Raw genomic sequence first — 18,332 nt, forward strand, 5'->3', positions numbered from 1 at the left:
AGACTGTATAGCTCTTAGATCCAAGTAGATAGGGCCAGGCCCTGTGCCTCGAGAAGGCCCACACTATGCAGTGCCAATTTTTTTTATGTTGCCCTCTGCTGCCTGAATTTGGTCATTACTGGTAGTGAGTGTTGTCCAGTTGGGGTGCCTAGAGCCAGGATCTGGACCCGTGTGTGTCCAATCTTGTTTGTCCTTCAGGCGTTGTCTCTGGCCTTTATTCCATCTGAGTGGTCTACCAAATATCCCAGGAAACTCCAAGACTTGTGTCCATGAGGTTCTGTTGAGGTGCCTTGGCTATTCCTGTTAAAGGCGCTTCTCTGTGGCACAATATTTCTTTAGACCATCACGTGATAGTGTACTGACAGAATGGAGGTGACTCGTGGATTTTGGGTGATTCAGACTCCTGTGGGAGAGGTAATAAAGAATCAACCAAATTACCATACCTCTCTTGGGCCCATGAATTTTGTAATACAGTTTTAAAGTGTTTTTCTCAACAGTTCTGTGTAGATTTCCAAATGTACAGCTTCTTAAGCCTTGACCTTGTGCATTCTTCTGAAGATCTTAAGTTCATCATTGCAGTTTCAGACTAACATTTCCAGTGATATATTAGCTAGGTTTGCTATTATTGTAGAGACAAAACTAATAGCAGCTTAAATAACAGAATATTTTATGATGCCAGATTCCGGGAGAGGTGAACTCTAGCCCCAGTATGGGAACGCACGTTATCGCCCAAGAACTGGACAACACGAACTCAGCCCCCACGACCATTGTGGGAACTAGAGAGCCCCATCTCCCAGGATTCGCAAGCACTTCCGGCCGGGGAGGGTGGGAATGGGGCCGGTGTTCTCCGGATTTCTGGGAAATGTAGTCCGCCAGTTCGGTAGCGACGGGTACTTCCGCAAGGCAGCCGGGAGAGAGGAATTCTGGGTAGTCGATCCCCAGCGGAGTTTGGGGCGGGGCGGTCTCAGGCACTTCCGCTCAGTTGGCCAGGTTGTTCCCGGCTCCGTTGCGGGCTCGGCTGCGGGCTCTCCGGTCGCTGTGGTAAGTGGGTTCTGGTTTCGGGACCCTCCTGAACTTCCCTGGGTGCTAGTACCACTGGCCATTGATTTGGGGGGGAGAGCTGCGCGCGAGAGAGGTGGCTTGAGGGCTGGAGTGGCGTTCCCCTCCAGGGACCCTCTTGGCGTTTGAGGCGGTTGAGCAGCGTATGGCCTGGTGGAGGGTCTCCCGGACTCTCCGCCTGCGGTCCTGCCTCCCCAGGCCGCCCACCTTTCCCTCGCTCTGCCCTTGTCGCGTGGTTGAACATTCATTGGGCCATTTACTTAAATTTCTCTGTCTCGGGGGTTGGGGGGGGTGGGTTTTTTGTTTGTTTGTTTTTGTTTTTTTGTGAAATTGGGATGACATTCCTACCTTCCTATAATCCAGTGGTTTGAGAATCAAACGAGATGGTATAAATAAAAGTCTTAAGGACACTTCCTGCCGCGTGGTGAATGGTGGTCTCTTGGTATTAGACTCTAATTTTAAGTGCTTAGTAACCGGACAGCCACGAATATCGTGGCTGCAGTGAGTCCTGGCACTTCTTTTTGATCCCTATAGGAAGCTTGATAGTCCCGAACCCTTTCTGAGGAGTTACTCCTGTGTAAAATTAATAAAGGGAAACCTCCTTTAGAATGGAGTCCGAGGCTGGCAGGGGGAAAGCGCTCATACCCTACCATGACTCTTGTCGATTGCAGACCCACTTGGAAGAGACCACCTGATACTATTTTAGCTATTAGTTACTATCCCAGAGGGAGGAAGAATGGCTTCCCGCCCCCCCCCCCGCGCCCCGCGTCAGCCCAGCCAATGAGAGATTGTCAAAACTCAGCCAATGAAAAGCCACTATACTTCCAAGCCCCCGTTTGCTCCAATGGACTTTTTCTTTATGACAGCATTCCCAAGTTCTCCCTTTACCCTCTAAAAGAGTGTTCCTCTCCTTTGTTCTGTGGACTTGCCAGTGTTTTTGCCATATCTTGCTTGTCCTGGATTGCGATTTTCTGCTATTCCAGTAACATAACTGGCAGTTTTATTTTTAAGGTTAACACTCCCAAACCATTCCTGGCTGGAAAGGAGGAGGGGCGGGGCGGGGGCAGAGTATCTCCTGATTTCTCAGGGACAAAGACATAATTGTGGTGTTTCAGAGCCTCCTTTCTGTCCTTGGCCTTTGTGTCAAAAAAGACTGCCTTTCTTGTTGCACCGTTGACACTAAGTAGTTATGTCTGAAAATTGCTGATATTCTTGAAATTATTTATGATGAGGTGAAAACACCAAGGCCTAGCTGCTTCCAGCTGTCAACTGCCCTTGCCCTTTTTCCTTCACGCATCTCTTTTTTCTCCCCCCCGAAGAATTTGAGATTATGCTGTAGACGATACCTCTATGTCCCGAAGTATTTGTATTGTTAACAAAAATTCAGCTGACTAAATTTGAAGACTTAATTGGCTTTATTAAATGATTCATACACTGGGCAGCATCCCATAAAGCAAGTAGAAGGCAGCTCAGGAGTTGTACAAAATGCAAGGTTTTTGTAGGAAGGAGGGTGGGACAAGGAAGTTATTAGCAAGAGGAAAGAAAGGATTGTTTCAAGCAAGGCCACTTTCCCTTGGAGGGAAGAGCAGAGGATCTTACGCAGATTACCTCATCTTGAAGGGATGGAGAGGGCCTGTGGTCAGATTAACTTCATAGGTGCTTATCAGAAAATTCCTGAGTGACTGGTTAGCACTGTGTTTCTGGGGGAGGTTGAAACTGCAGTTAGGTTAGTCATTAAGCCCCAGTTTGGTGACTTGGCCTAGTGATGCCATTTTAGGCCTGTGTTTTTCTTTTAAACACTGTTTATTTTCTAGGAATCGGGATAGTCTCTTCTATAATCACAGTATCTAGATCAAAGTCAGAAAATTACATTGTTAATGTGCTATTCTCTGACCCTCAGTCCATACTTAAATGTGTTCTGTTTTTCATTTAAAATCCTTATAACTGTTTTCTCCTGATTAAAGCCAATTTTGTGGGCTGCCTTTTGCTGTCATGTTTTCTGTTGTCTCCTTTAATCCAGAATGATTCCTCATCCTTCATTATTTTGTTCGTGATGTTTTTGTTCATGATGTGTAGGCAAGTCGTATCAGAGAAAGCCCATCTTTTGAATTTTATGTGATAGATTTCACAGTTTGATTCAGATTATGCATTGTCAGGGATTCCACAGAAGTGGTGACGTGGCCTTTTCAATCAACATAACAGGAGCTGAAGGACATATTTTGGTTTTTATATTGGTGATGTCAGTTTTGTTCACTTGGTGAAGGGGATGTCTGTGCCATTTTACCACTGAAGTTACTATATTTCTTTTTGTAATTAAAGTTTCCAGTGGGGAGATGTGTTTTATTATTGGGCTTTCTGCTGTAAAGATCAGCATCCCTTTTTGTCTCTCTTTTTCTTTTCATTCAGTCAAATATAAATTTTATATGGACTCAGTTCAGGTTTGTTAACTTAAATGAGATGTTGCTTCTCAGACAATTCTTAAAAACAACTTAGTTGATCTCGATTTTACGTATCAGAATTTTCCCTTTGCATGTGTACAATTCAGTGATTTTTGTAACATTGAGGGGTGCAGCTCTAGCCATAATTCAATTTTAGAACATTTTCATTCCTCCAGTAAGACCCCTTGTTACCATTTATAGTTAATGTCTGTTCTCAACAACCCCGGACAACCACTAACTTCTTCTCTGTCTCTATATTGTGAACCCTTTATTTAAATGGGATCATACAAGGTGTGGTCTTTTGTGACTGGCTTCTTTCACTTGTGATATTTTCAGGGTTCATCCATGTTGTATACATCATAATTTTATTCCTTTTTATTGCCCATTAATATTTCAGTGTGGACACACCACACTTGTCCATTTACCCATGGGTGGACATCTTAGTTTCCAGTTTGGGGTTCTTATGAATAACAGTTTTATAAATACATATGTATATGTTTTTGTTTGGAGATGGGTTTTCATTTCTCTTGGGTAGATACCGAGGAGTAGAATTGCTTGGCTGACTGGTAGCTTTTGGTTTAACTTTTTGACAAACTGCCAAAACTGTTTTCCAGATTGGCTTCATCATACTGTCCCCACCCACCCCACCCCCCAGAATCTTGTGTTTTCTTAATAGATACTAGAAACCGTTGTTATTGTTGTTGTTGTTTGGGAAAACCGTGGTCCACAACAATTTAAAAATTATCACTAAGGTAACACAATATTAGGGAAGACAATGAGGCAGAGTTAACTGGTTTTTCAGAGGTTACAAGTGACCTTCACACAACAGGACAATCAACGTCAGAGCTTCAGTCAGGTATCCTACAATGTCTTTTGGTAGAAATCACATGCATAAGAGCAATTTCATATTGCAGAATGTCATCTTTTTTTTTATTAGAGCTACAAAAGTAAGAAACCCTGAGTGTATTCCAAGTGTTGTCCAGCTCTCAACAGTTCCATGAGTTGGAAATATTATTGTCCCAGTTGTACAGATGACAAAATTGAGGAAAAGAGATGTTATTAATTCATCCAAGATGATACAATTACTGAGAAGCTGAGGTAGGATTTGAGCCCAGATATTGTTGCCCCAGAGATGATTCTTGCTTGATGCATTACGTTGTGTCAGTTTCCATCATGTCAGAATCTGAACTGCTACCTTGGGAGCAAGGCAAGATAGCACAAGGCAACACACAACAAGCGGTGTGTGTGTTGTGTAGGAATGGAGTAGCCATGATCTGCTCTTCGCGCTGTGGACAGCAACAGCCATCCCAAGGAAGGGGCTCCTTGGCTAATTCACAGTAAGCATTCATGTAGGCGAGCATCATCCCTGGGCACCCTTTCATGTCCTTTTCTGCCTTTCCAGACACGACCAGGCCCAGGTCTGCCTTGCCAGGACTCCGTATTCCAGGAATCTACCTCTCCAGAAGTAGGAAGAAAAAAATGACCACATTCAAGGTGCATATGGCTTGCCTTTCTTGCTGTTAAAATTCCATTTCACTACTCAGAATGTTACGTATTGGGGCGCCTGGCTGGCTCTTTGGTTGAGCGTCTGACTCTTGATTTCGGCTCAGGTCATGGTCTCAGGGTCCTGAGATCGAGCCCTGCCTTGGCTCTGTGCTCAGCCAGGGGCCTCCTTGGGATTCTCTCTTTCCCTCTCTGCCCCTCCCTACAGCTCTCTCTCTCTCTCAAAAAAAAAAGTTACATATTTTTTTCATTTCTTGGGGTGACTCAAGGAGAACACCAAGCTAAATGACCTCTTTACTCTGTATTTGCTTTTAGCAATAATTTTGTCATTATTCATTTTATTTCAAAAATAAACGTGTGTGGTGATGAGCACTGGGTGTTACACGCATCTAATGAATCATTGAACACTGCATCAAAAACTAATGGTGTATTATATGTTGGCTAATTGAACATAATAAAAAATATATATATATATTAAAAAAAATTAATGTGGACCAATTACTAGGAATGACCAGTTCTGCTTGCTTCACCAGTGACACATTAACTATTTTTATTTTCTCATACTTTCTTATGTATATTCATAGATTTATTAATATTCATGATATACATCTAATATTGACTTGTGCTTCTTGGTTTAACATAGAACATTCGTTATTTGTGGTTACATCGTATTTCTATTAAATTGATATGATTTTTTTTTGAAGATTTTATTTATTTATTTATTTGACAGAGAGAGAGAGAGACACAGCGAGAGAGAGAACACAAGCAGGGGGAGGGTCAGAGGGAGAAGCAGGCTTCCCGCCGAGCAGGGAGCCCGATGCGGGGCTCGATCCCAGGACCCTGGGATCATGACCTGAGCCGAAGGCAGGCGCTTAACGACTGAGCCACCCAGGCGCCCCTAAATTGATATGATTTTCAATTTTTAACTGCTTACTGCTCTTACACATTAAGGTGGCTTAGGAGTTTGATTGTTTGAAGCAGCACTGCAGTGATCGTTTTCCTACCTACAATTTTTTTCTGCAAAAAATCACTTCTCCGAATAAGCTACCTATTTTTTCTCCTCAATGTATTAGGAGCTCAATAATGAAAAAGTACATTTGATACATGCCACGTTAGAGTTTTGTAGATAAGATATTCAAATACGCCACAGCGCAATAGGCTCTAACTGCTGCTTTATGCGAGTCTCGTTGGAGATTTTCACACAGGAAGAGCTAGATTCTGTCTTACATCTGATTCATCCCCTGCATGTCACTACTGATCTGCTTTTATTCTGTCATGTATTAGTTTTTTCAAAGTAATGTATAACCTTAGGTTTGTGTATATGTGTATATACATAGACTTTATTTTTTAGGGCAGTTTAACATTCACAGTAAAATCCAGAAAGTACAGAGATTTCCCACCCTGCCCCCAAACACCCACAGACTCTCCCATTGTCAACATCCGCCACCAGAGTAGTACACTTGTTACAGTCGATGAACCTCCATCAGCACATCATTATCACCCAGAGTCCATAGATTACTTTAGGATTCATTCTTGATGTTGTTCTTTCTGTCGGTTTGGACAAATTTGTAATGATGTGGCCCCACCATTATAGTATCCTACATAGTAGTTTCACTGCCCTAAAAGTCCTCTGTGTTTCACCTATTTATCCTTCCCTTCCCCTAACCCTTGCCAACTACTGATCTTTTCTCAGACTCCATAGTTTGTAGTCTCTATAGTTTTACCTTTTCCAGAATGTCATATGGTTGGATTCATACAGTATGTAGCCTTTCAGATTGACTTCTTTAACTTAGTCATATGAATTTAAGGTAACTCCATGTCTTTTCATGGCTTGATAGCTCTTTTTCCTTTTTATTCCTTAAATTATACTCTGGTCGGGATGTACAGTTTATCCATTTACCACCTAAGCGACATCTTGGTTGCCTCCAGTTATAAACTGAGGTATAACCTTAGTTTAAAACATCCAGGCCTGGGGCACCTGGGTGGCTCAGTCGTTAAGCGTCTGCCTTCGGCTCAGGTCACGATCCCAGGGTCCTGGGATCGAGCCCCACATCGGGCTCCTTGCTCAGTTGGGAGCCTGCTTCTCCCTCTGCCTGCCGCTCCCCCTGTTTGTGCTCTCTCTCTCTCTGTCAAATAAATAAAAATAAAATCTTTAAAAAAAATAAAATAAAGGGGCGCCTGGGTGGCTCAGTCGTTAAGTGTCTGCCTTCAGCCCAGGTCATGATCCTGGGATTGAGCCCCACATCGGGTTCCCTGCTCCGCGGGAAGCCTGCTCCTCCCTCTCCCACTCCCCCTGCTTGTGTTCCCTCTCTCACTGTATCTCCGTCTGTCAAATAAATAAATAAAATCTTTAAAAAAAATAAATAAAAATAATATAAATAAAACATCCAGGCTTGCTGGATTTGCCATGCACTTAGTTCTGTCTCTGCATTTACTCCTTAGAGCTGCTGTATAAGGGGGTTCCTGATTTCATCTTCCACTTAGGTATGTAAAATATAAGAAACCTACTCAGGTTCACACAGGAAACCAAGGGTCAGAAATGTTAGCCATTCTGTTGAGTAAAAGTGACAGATAAGAAGATATATCTCTTAGCGCTGTCCCTCTCAGCGAAGGTCGGTTGTAAGGTTGAGACAACATGTGCTCGGTGTTGTAGGAGACGGTGACGTTCAAGGACGTGGCCGTGGTCTTCACGGAGGAGGAGCTGGGGCTGCTGGACCCCGCCCAGAGGAAGCTGTACCGAGACGTGATGTTGGAGAACTTCGGGAACCTGGTCTCTGTGGGTGAGGACATCAGCCCTCTATTACTGAATGTTAGTTCCAGGAGTGGCTTCGTATCCTTGGGTTTTCAAGGCTTTGGGGCCCTCGAACTGGTTCTCTGAGTTTGGGGATCTGATTTTCCTAATATATGTGGGACTCACAGAGAGCATTATTTGTTTTTTTAACAACAGGCAAATCTTTGTTTTGTTTAAGAAAAGTAAATGGATGGTATACAGCTCTGCCTCATGTATTTCTGACCCTATCATGAGTTATAAAACCAGTATAATGAGTCCTGTTATCAACTTTTAATGAAATAAATAAATTAGATAATAGCAATCCTTCTCTCACTCTTCCAAAAAATCAAAGAAGAGTAAGTACTTCCTAACTCATTCTGTATATGTGTAGGAGACTTGGCAAATGATATTTCTTCAAATGGTCATGAAAACAAAGGTTTGAAAAACATTGCTTCTGATTGCTTGAAGAATATGTAGTGGGAACCCCATTTTCCAGTGAATTTTCCCTAGAGTGTGTTGACTTTAAACATATGACTTTGTGTGCTCCCAGGGCATCAACCATTTAAACGAGATGTGGTCCACTTGGTAAGAGAAGAAAAGTTTTGGATGGTGAAGTTAGCAACCCAAAGAAAAGGCAATTCAGGTAAGAACCAAGTAACCATGAGTCTTGGAGGCAACTCTCCCGTCTGTTTGACATACATTTCTTCATGCTTATTTCCATCACCTTGTTGTAAATTGCCAAACCTCTTTCCTGGATTATTACAACAGCCTCTGTATGGGTTGTCCTGCTTCCACCCTTCCCGTCCTACACCTGTTTTCCACAGAGCAGCCAAAGTGATCCTTAGGCAATGTAATTGAGATTGCCATTCCTCTGGTCAAAATCCATTATGTCTGGGCACCTGGGTGGCTCAGTCCATTAAGCGTCTGCCTTTGGCTCAGATTATGATCTCAGGGTCCTGGGATCAAGTCCTGCTTCGGGCTCCCTGCTCAGCGAGGAGTCTGCTTCTCCCTCTCCATCTGCCCTTCCCTCCCCCCCCCCCCGGCCATTCATGCTCCCTCTCTCTCTCTCTCAAATAAGTGAATAAAATCTTAAAAAAAAAAACAAACAAACATCCATGATGGCTTCTTTTTTTCCCCCGCCTTAAAGTTAAAACCACTTAAAGTGGCTCTTGGAATCCCCTGGAGTCTGTTCTGCATCCCCAGTCCCTCTCCTTTGAATACATCTTCTGTCCTCTCTTTCTTGCTCCCCTTTTATTTTTTTCAAGGTTTTTTTATTTTTAAGTCATCTCTACACCCAACGTGGGGCTTGAACTTACAACCTTGAGATCAAGAGTCTCATGCTCTCCAGATGGAGCCAGCCAGGCACCACTCTCACTCCCATTTTTCCACCCATGTTGTCCTCCCTGCTATTACTCAGGCCTTCCAAGGATACTGTACATTGCCTCTTGCCGCCTTATCAAATTACTGTGCATATAGCAGACTAAGCAGTAAACTTTTATTGTATTTTTGTTCTTCAGGTATGAACTCTGACACGTCTCACGGGGATAATATCAAGGTGTCTACAAGGCTGCATTCCTTTCTGTCTGCTACCTTTCAGGACCCTTCTGATGACATTGCTCCCTCCCAGATAATCCAGAATGATCTTCCTGTTTTTCTGATCAGCTGATTAGCACCTTCCATTGCATCTGCAACCCAGTTAACATAACATAACATGTTCACAGGTTCTGGGGATTGGACATGGACATCTTTCAGGAACCATTATTAAGTCTGTTACAGAAGCTTCTCCCTTGGAGTCCTTCTTCACTCAGCCTGAAATAGTCTTTCACCAAAAATCCTACGGGTTCTTCTCTTCTTTGTTCAGGTCTCTGCTGGGTTTTAATACCATGACACAGGCCTTCTGACCATTCTATGTAAAATACAATGCTGTCTTTACTCCTCTTGGCTTCTGTTGTGTCTCATACGTTTTTGTTTACTTCTCACTTCTTTCTCCTCAGTGGGTATAATCTGCAGGAGGAGAATTTTTTTTTTTTTAAAGATTTTATTTATTTATTTGACAGAGACACAGCGAGAGAGGGAACACAAGCAGGGGGAGTGGGAGAGGGAGAAGCAGGCTTCCCGCTGAGCAGGGAGCCCGATGCGGGGCTCGATCCCAGGACCCCGGGATCATGACCTGAGCCGAAGGCAGACGCTCAACGACTGAGCCACCCAGGCGCCCCTGCAGGAGGAGAATTTTAATTGTTTTGATTATTGGTGTGTCCTTGGTGCCTAGACTAGTGGAGGGATGTGGCAGATACCTGTAAATATTTATTGACTTTGCGAATGAATTAACGGATAGGAGAATTTAACTGTATTTCTTGTCGCTGGTGATGCAGGATAGTTTATTTTTCTGAATGCTTATTACAGGCTTTTAAATTTATTCCACAACTCACTAAAGGTCTTTAGTTTGCAACTTAAAAATCTGGTGCAAAAGACAAGTTTATCTATATCCAAAGTTTTTCCATCCTATTTTCAAAGAAACAGGCCAGAAGCCTTGTAAGAAACCAGGGCATAGGCTTCCTTTTCACCAATCACTCCATGACTCATGGCAACAGCTAATAAGTGACCATAAACCAGAATGAACTGAAGATAATTGAGGAATATTACTTGTCTTCAAATGGCTACCTGTCCAATTTTTACTTATTTAGATGACTTGAAGTGTGATTGTGTGTTTCTGTGTGAGCACTTGACCCAGATCCCAAGGAAACCTCCAAGCGCTGTGGTTGTGACCACACCAAGGAGCATGCTTTCCCTGTAGGCTTTCCTTTTGTAGGGGGCATAGTCATTTCTGGGAAGAAAAACTTTTTTTTTTTTTTTAAGTTTTAATTTTAATTCCAGTTATTTAACATACAGTGTTATATTAGTTTTAGGTGCACAGTATAGTTATTCAACACCTCCATATAACACCTGATGCTCATCACAAGTGCCCTCAATCCCCATCACCCATTTCACCCCCCCCACTTCCCCCACCTCCCCTCTGGTCACCATAAGTTCTCTATAGTTTCTTGGTTTATCTCTTTTTCTTTCTCCCCCCCCTTTGCTCATTTGTCGTCGTCTTTTTTTTTTTTAAGATTTTATTTATTTTTTTGACGGAGAAAGAGAGAGAGCAAGAGCAGGAACACAAGCGGGGGGAGAGGAAGAAGCAGGCTTCCCGCCGAGCATGGAGCCCTACAAGGGACTCAATCCCAGGACCCTGGGATCATGACCTGAGTGGAGGCAGACGCTTAACAACTGATCCATGTAGGTGCCCCACTCATTTGTCTTCTTTCTTAAATTCCCTGTGTGAGTGAAATCATATGGTATTTGTCTTTCTCTGACTTATTTTATTTTACTTAGCATTATACTCTCTAGATCCATTCATGTCATTGCAAATGGCAAGATTTCATTCTTTTAGATGGCAGAATAATATTCCATTACACACACACACACACACACAGTACATACATACACACCCCACACCTTTTTTATCTGTTCATCAGTCGATGGACACTTGCGCTGCTTCCATAATTTGGCTATTGTAAATAATGCTTCTATAAACGTAGGGATGCATGTATCCCTTTGAATTCGTGCTTTCATATTCTTTGGGTAAATACCCAATAGTGCAATTGCTGGATTGTAGGGTAGTTCTATTTTTAACTTTTTCAGGAACCTCCATACTGTTTTCCACAGTGGCTGCATCAGTCTGCATTCCCACCAACAGTGCACTAGGGTTCCTTTTTCTCCACATCCTCACCAACACTTGTTTCTTGTGTTTTTGATTTTAGCCATTCTGACAGGTATTTTGATAGGGATTGCATTAAATGTGTAGATTGCTTTGGGCAGTATAGACATTTTGACAGTATTTGTTCTTCCAATCTGTGAGCATGGAATGTCTTTCCATTTCTTTATGTCATCTTCAGTTTCTTTTATCAGTGTTTTATAATTTTCAGAGTACAGATCTTTCACTTCTTTGGTTAGCTTTATTCCTAGGTGTATCATTATTTTTGGTGCAATTGTAAATGGGATTGATTCCTTAATTTCTAATTCTGCTGCCTCATTATTGGTGTGTAGAAATGCAACAGATTTCTGTACATTGATTTTGTATCCTGTGACTTTACTGAATTAATTTATTCTAGCAGTTTTTCAGTGGAGTTGTTCAGGTTTTCTATATATAGTATCATATCATTTGCAGATAGCAAAAGTTTTACTTCTTCCTTGCCAATTTGGATGCCTTTTATTTCTTTTCGTTACTTGCTGAGGCTGGGACTTCCAGTACTATGTTAAATAACAGTGGTGGGAGTGGACATTCCTCTCTTATTTCTGACTGCAGAGAAAAAGTTCTCAGTTTTTTCCCTTTGAGGATGACGTTACCTGTGGGTTTTTCATATATGGCCTTTGTGTTCCCTTTAAACCTACTTTGTTGTGGGTTTTTACCATGAGTGGATGTGGTACTTCGTCAAATGTTTTTTCCACATCTATTCAAATGATGATACGGTTTTTATCCTTTCTCTTATTGATGTGATGTACCACGTTGATTGATTTGCAAATATTGAATGACCTTGGCAACTCAGGAATAAATTCCACTTGATTGTGGTGAATGATTTATTTAATATATTGTTGGATTCAGTTTGCTAATATTTTGTAGAGGATTTTTGCATCTGTGTTCATCAAAGATATTGGCCTGTAGTTCTCTCTCTCTCTCTTTTTTTTTTTTTTTTTTTTGGTGTGTGGTGTCTTTATCTGGTTTTGGTGTCAGGTTAATACTGTCCTCATAAAATGAATTTGGAAGTTTTCCTTCCTTTTCTGTTTTTTGGGATAGTTTGGTTTGGCAGAATTTGCCTGTGAAGCCGTCTGGTGCTGGACTTTTGTTGGGAACCCAACTTTTGTTGGGACTTCTTAGATTGCTGATTCAATTTCTTTGCTGATAATTGGTCTGTTCGAATGTTCTATTTCTTCCTATTTCAGTTTTGGTAAGTTATATGTTTCTAGGGATTTATCCCTTTCTTCTAAATTGTCCAATTTGTTGGCCTATAGTTTTTCATAATATTCTCTTGTAATTATTTGTATTTCTGTGATTGGTTATTTCTCTTCTTTCATTTGTGATTGTATTTATTTGAGTCCTTTCTCTTTCTCTCTTGATAAGTCTAGCTAGAGGCTTATCAATTTTATTGATTTTTTTTTCAAAGAATCAGTTCCTGATTTCATTAATCTGTTCTATTGTTTCTATATCATTTATTTCTGCTCTAGTCTTTATTATTTCCTTCTGTCTGCTGTTTTTAGGTTTTGTTTGTTGTTCCTTTTCTAGCTCCTTAAGGTGTAAAGTTAGGTTGTTTGAGATTTTTCTTGCTTCTTGAGGTCAGCCTATAGGGCTATAAACTTCCCTCTTAGAACTGCTTTTTCTGGGCGCATGGGTGGCTCAGTTGGTTAAGCGTCTGCCTTTGGCTCAGGTGGTGATCCCAGGGTCCTGGGATCGAGTACAACATGGGGCTCCACATGGAGCCTGCTTCTCCCTCTCCCTCTGCCCCTCCCCACTTCTTGTGCTCTCACTCTCTCTCTCAAATAAATAAATCTTTAAAGAAAAAAAAACCGCTTTTTCTGCATCCCAAAGGTTTTGGACAGTTGTGTTTTCATTTATTTCCATGTACTTTTTATTTCTTCTTTTATTTCTTGGTTGACCCATTTATTGTGTACTAGCATGTTATTTAACTTGCATGTATTTGTAGTCTTTCCAGATTTTTTCTTGTGGTTGACTTCTGGTTTCATATTGTTGTGGTCAGAAAAGATGCATGGTATGACTTTGATCTTTTTGAACTTGTTGATGCTTGTTTTGTGGCCTAATATGTGATCTGTTCTGGAGAATGTTCCATGTACGCTTGAAAAGAATGTGTATTTGGCTGTTTTAGGATGGAATGTTCTTTATTTTTTTTAATTATACATTTTGTATTCTGAATGTCTGCTTTATTTTTTTAGGATGGAATGTTCTTAATATGTCTGTTAAATCCATCTGTTCCAGTGAGTCATTCAAAGCCATTGTTTCCTTGTTGATTTTCTGTTTAGATGATCTGTGCATTGATGTAAGTGAGGTGTTAAAGTCCCCTACTATTATTATTATTTTTTAAGATTTTTATTTATTTATTTGAGAGAGAGAACATGTGTGCAAAAGCAGGCAGAGGGGCAGAGGAAGAGGGAGAAACAGACTCCCCTGCTGAGCAGGGAACCCAATGCGGGACTTGATCCCAGGACCCTGGGATCATGACATGAGCCAAAGGCAGATGCTTAACTGACTGAGCTACCCAGGTGCCCCAAAGAAAACTATTATAAAGGGATAGTTTATTAAATAGAACCATAAAGTAGTATCTACCAAGAGGTACACACTCACCTATTAATAATTTTCCAAGTTTTCACCCTTAGGGCTTACCTTTCCATATGAACAATTTGTTTAATGAAAGACCTGCTGAGTTCCTGAACTAAGTTTTCAGACTTGAGAACACAAGCCCTACTAAGAAATGCATCTTTCAGTGTATCCAAAAGAAATATTTCATGCATATATAGATTTATATGTATGACTTTGTAAGACAATTCATGCAGTCACCCCACTCCTGTGAGTGGTGATGCTCTGATAGTTTCTGTCCCTTTTTCCTAAATGCTTATTGCATGATGTTAAATTTATTTTACAGCTGACTAAAAGGCTGCAGTTTTCAATCAGAAAAACTGATGTGAAAGCCTAATTTATCTACATTCAAAGATTTTCCTCATTCTGTTTTGAATGAGACGGTCCAGAAGCCTCAGAAGAAACCAGTGCATAAACCTTTGTGTAGTCTTTTCACCCCTAGTGGTTCTTGCCATTTTCAATTCTCTTATCAGGAACACCACCCTCCTTGTGGGTATTCTGACTTCACAGCAAAACTACAGTTTGCTCTCTCTTTTTAAGGTGTATTAACTGTGTGTATTAACACAGGAAAATAAGATGAACTATACACATTATGTAGAATTTGCAGGAATACTTAGAATATATAGCTATAATCAGTTCTAGGTGCTTGATATATAGGATTGCAAATTGTTTAAGCAACTATAAAGTTTAGAGGGACAGTTTACACAGACCTCCTGGCACTTAACACCAACTACAGGTTTGAGAGTTTCCAAAATTGCCTTCAGATTGAATCATTTTCTAAAAGGACTGGCAGAATTCACTGAATGCTGTTATACTCACAGTTAGTGTTTATTACAGGGAAGGATACACCTTACAATCAAGCAAGAGAAAAAGCACATGAGAGGGAGTTTAGGGAAGTACCAGAGGCAGAGTTGCCATGTGTTCTGTCCATGGGGTCAGGGATGTGTTATCGTGTTACTTTCCAAAATGAAGGTGTACAGTTATACACAGGATATTACCAGTTAGGGAAACTCACCTGATCCTGTGTCCAGAGTACTTATTGGAGTTCTGTCATATGACCAGTGTAGACTGAATGGTTTCATGTGGTTATTCTCAGCCTCTTGGTCCATACCACCAGGTGATTGAAAGCCCCACCTAAAATCATATGCTTGGTCTTTCTGGTGTGGTCAGCCTTGTCCCTAAATCATATTGTTAAACTGTCTAATGTGACTGAAGACCCTACGGCATTCCTTTGAGGCCTGACACGCCAGGGGCTTAGAACTATCTTTCAGATGTTGAGGACAAAGGCCTTCATTGTGTATATAATTTATTTGCTGCATAATTTACTATTTAAGAGTTTATTGGGGGCACTTGTGGGGCTCAGTCAGTTGTGTCTGACTCGATCTCAGCCCAGGTCTTGATCTCAGGGTTGTGAGTTCAAGCCTTGTATTGGGCTCCATGCTGGGTGTGGAGCTTATTTTTTAAAAAAATAAGAGTTTATACACTGATTTATGAAATTCAGTAGAAACAGCAAAATTAACCTGTATCATTATTACTTTTGTTATTAAGTCTTTGATTTCTAACTTGTATATCACATATGAGGCTTGGAGTGATTCTCAGTTTGTTTCATTGATGCTTGCTTAGTGGAGTGGATAGGAGCCTACTAGACTACCTCTTGGTTTGTGTAGGCATTTAAACCAGAGACCATGATATACACTAGAAGGATGTAGGGAATATTCCCTGGATTCATTAAAGTCCCGTGCTCTTGGGGCGCCTGGGTGGCCCAGTCGTTAAGCGTCTGCCTTCGGCTCAGGTCATGATCCCTGGGGTCCTGGGATCGAGCCCCGCATCGGGCACCCTGCTCAGCGGGAGGCCTGCTTCTCCCTTTCTCACTCCCCCCGCTTGTGTTCCCTCTCTTGCTGTCTCTCTCTCTCTCTGTCAAATAAATAAATAAAATCTTAAAAAAAAAAAAGGTCCCATGCTCTTTCCTAACATATAGCTATGAAGACATTGAACAAAGCCTTCATTTGTCTACATCTGCATTCTCTGTCGTTTTAGGAGAAAAAGTCCAACATGAGATGGAGACTATTCCTAAAGCAGAACCACATGAAGAACTTTCCTGCTGGCAAATCTGGCAACACATTGCTAATGACTTAACCCGGTGTCAAGACTCCATGATAAAAAGTTCTCAATTCTACAAACAACACGATTTACCTGGCCAGGTTGGGGCAGGACTGTCTATAACTCAGACAGGCCAGAGAACTTACCAGGGAAATGGGTGTAAAAAATTCTTCAGTGATACCTCCAACTGTGATCTTCAGCAGTTAAACTCAGAAGAGAAGTCTCATACATGTCGTGAGTGTGGGAAATGCTTCTTTTATAGCTCAGCACTTCGTATTCATCAGAGAGTTCACCTGGGAGAGAAACGGTATAGATGTGATGAGTGTGGTAAGGAATTCAGTCAGAGCTCACATCTGCAAACTCATCAGAAAGTCCACACTGTAGGGAAGCCATTCAAATGTGAGGAGTGTGGGAAAGGCTTCAGTCGTAGATCAGAACTTAGTAATCATTGCAGGTTACACTCGGGAGAGAAACTTTATAAGTGTAAGGGATGTGGGAAGGCCTTCATTAATGCTTGCCATCTTCAGGACCATCAGAGAGTCCACACTGGGGAGAAGCCGTTCAAGTGTGACATCTGTGGTAAGAGCTTTCGTCGTAGATCAGCACTTAATAGTCATTGCGTAGTCCACACAGGAGAAAAACCGTACAAATGTGAGGAATGTGGGAAGTCCTATACTTGGCGTTCACGTCTTCGTATCCATAAGAAGGTTCACATGGGACAGAAACCACACAAATGTGAGGAATGTGGAAAGAGCTTCTTTTCTAGGACACATCTTTATTACCACCGGAGGTTCCACACAGAGGAGAAACCCTATAATTGCAAGGAATGTGGGAAGAGCTTCAGATGGGTCTCACCTCTTTTGACACATCAGCGAGTCCACAGTGGAGAAAAACCATTCAAATGTGAAGAGTGTGGGAAGGGATTTGGTCAGAAATCATGCCTGCAAGCTCATCAGAAAGTCCACACCAGAGAAAAACCATACAAATGTGAGGAGTGTGGGAAGGGCTACAAGACAAGCTTGGATCTTGATGTTCACCAGAGTGTCCATATGGGAGAGAACCCATACACCTGTAGGGCATGTGGTAAGCACTTCACTAGGACCTCAAATCTTAAAGTTCATCAGAGAGTCCACACTGGAGAGAAACCGTACAAATGTAATATGTGTGGTAAGGTCTTCAGTCAGTCTGGACATCTAAAATCCCATCAGAGAGTTCACACAGGGGAGAAACCTTATAAGTGTAAGATATGTGGTAAGCAGTTCAGTTCAAGTTCGTATGTTAAAATTCATCACAGAATCCATGCTGGTGATAAATTTCATCCAGTCTCATAGGAGGGAAACCATTTGTTTCAGTAACAATGTTTCTGCCATAGCTGAATACATCCTGGTGATCCCAAGATCACACAAATGGTGCAATGAGGACTTTAGTTAGAACCTTAGCAGTTGTAGTTTTCACTCAAGAAACAGGCTGTTGAGGGGCGCCTGGGTGGCTCAGTCGTTAAGCGTCTGCCTTCGGCTCAGGTCATGATCCCAGGGTCCTGGGATCGAGCCCCGCATCGGGCTCCCTGCTCCGCGGGAAGCCTGCTTCTCCCTCCCCCACTCCCCCTGCTCGTGTTCCCTCTCTCGCTGTGTCTTTCTCTGTCAAATAAATAAATAAAATCTTTAAAAAAAAAAAAAAAAGAAACAGGCTGTTGAAATAATTTTTCTTTAGGCACTTATCAAACTCTAATGGTGGATATTAAAATTGATGTCCCCTGAAATACAAGCTTCGTGAGGGCAGGGAGTTTATTTGCTGTTGAATTTATACAATCAACATTGAGTAGCACTCTGTATGTGCACTTAGTACTTGCTAAGTGAGTCAAAAGGAAGAGAGAATTAGGGAAGATGGCAGAGTAGGAGGATCCTAAGCTTTCCTCCTCCCGTAGATACAGCTAGACAACAGTCACATCAGCGTAAGTAACCCAGAAATCGGCCTGAAGACTGGCATAACAAACTCATCAACTAAAGGTAGAGAAGAGGCAATATCAAAGAAGGTAGGAAGGGCAAAGATGCAGTTT

At 41.7% G+C, this 18,332-nt stretch overlaps 1 protein-coding gene across 4 annotated transcripts; it reads left to right on the plus strand.

Annotated features, from left to right (window-relative positions):
- Positions 1 to 931: 931 nt before the first annotated feature.
- LOC118536646 (uncharacterized) lies at positions 932 to 17,932 on the plus strand. 4 transcript variants are annotated; one of them, XM_036093642.2, is made up of 6 exons: positions 1,024 to 1,041; positions 4,900 to 4,991; positions 7,443 to 7,484; positions 7,654 to 7,780; positions 8,321 to 8,413; positions 16,214 to 17,932. In XM_036093642.2, the coding sequence occupies exons 4-6, from the start codon at positions 7,747 to 7,749 to the stop codon at positions 17,605 to 17,607; spliced, it is 1,521 nt and encodes a 506-aa protein (XP_035949535.1). In that variant the 5' UTR covers positions 1,024 to 1,041; positions 4,900 to 4,991; positions 7,443 to 7,484; positions 7,654 to 7,746; the 3' UTR covers positions 17,608 to 17,932. The 4 variants fall into 4 exon arrangements, with proteins under 4 accessions (XP_035949534.1, XP_077918742.1, XP_035949535.1 ...); XM_036093641.2 differs by lacking the exon at positions 7,443 to 7,484 and having other exon boundaries at positions 932 to 1,041; XM_078062616.1 differs by lacking the exons at positions 4,900 to 4,991; positions 7,443 to 7,484 and having other exon boundaries at positions 937 to 1,041.
- Positions 17,933 to 18,332: the final 400 nt, after the last annotated feature.

This window comes from Halichoerus grypus, chromosome 15 (assembly GCF_964656455.1).
Source record: "Halichoerus grypus chromosome 15, mHalGry1.hap1.1, whole genome shotgun sequence".
Lineage (NCBI taxonomy): Eukaryota > Metazoa > Chordata > Mammalia > Carnivora > Phocidae > Halichoerus > Halichoerus grypus.

What these genes read in the sequence shown, in the direction of transcription:
- LOC118536646 (XM_036093641.2), top strand. An exon ending in CGGGAACCTGGTCTCTGTGG is followed by an intron (nt 7,781 to 8,320) that starts GTGAGGACATCA and finishes GTGTGCTCCCAG; the next exon opens with GGCATCAACCATTTAAACGA. An exon ending in CCAAAGAAAAGGCAATTCAG is followed by an intron (nt 8,414 to 16,213) that starts GTAAGAACCAAG and finishes CTGTCGTTTTAG; the next exon opens with GAGAAAAAGTCCAACATGAG.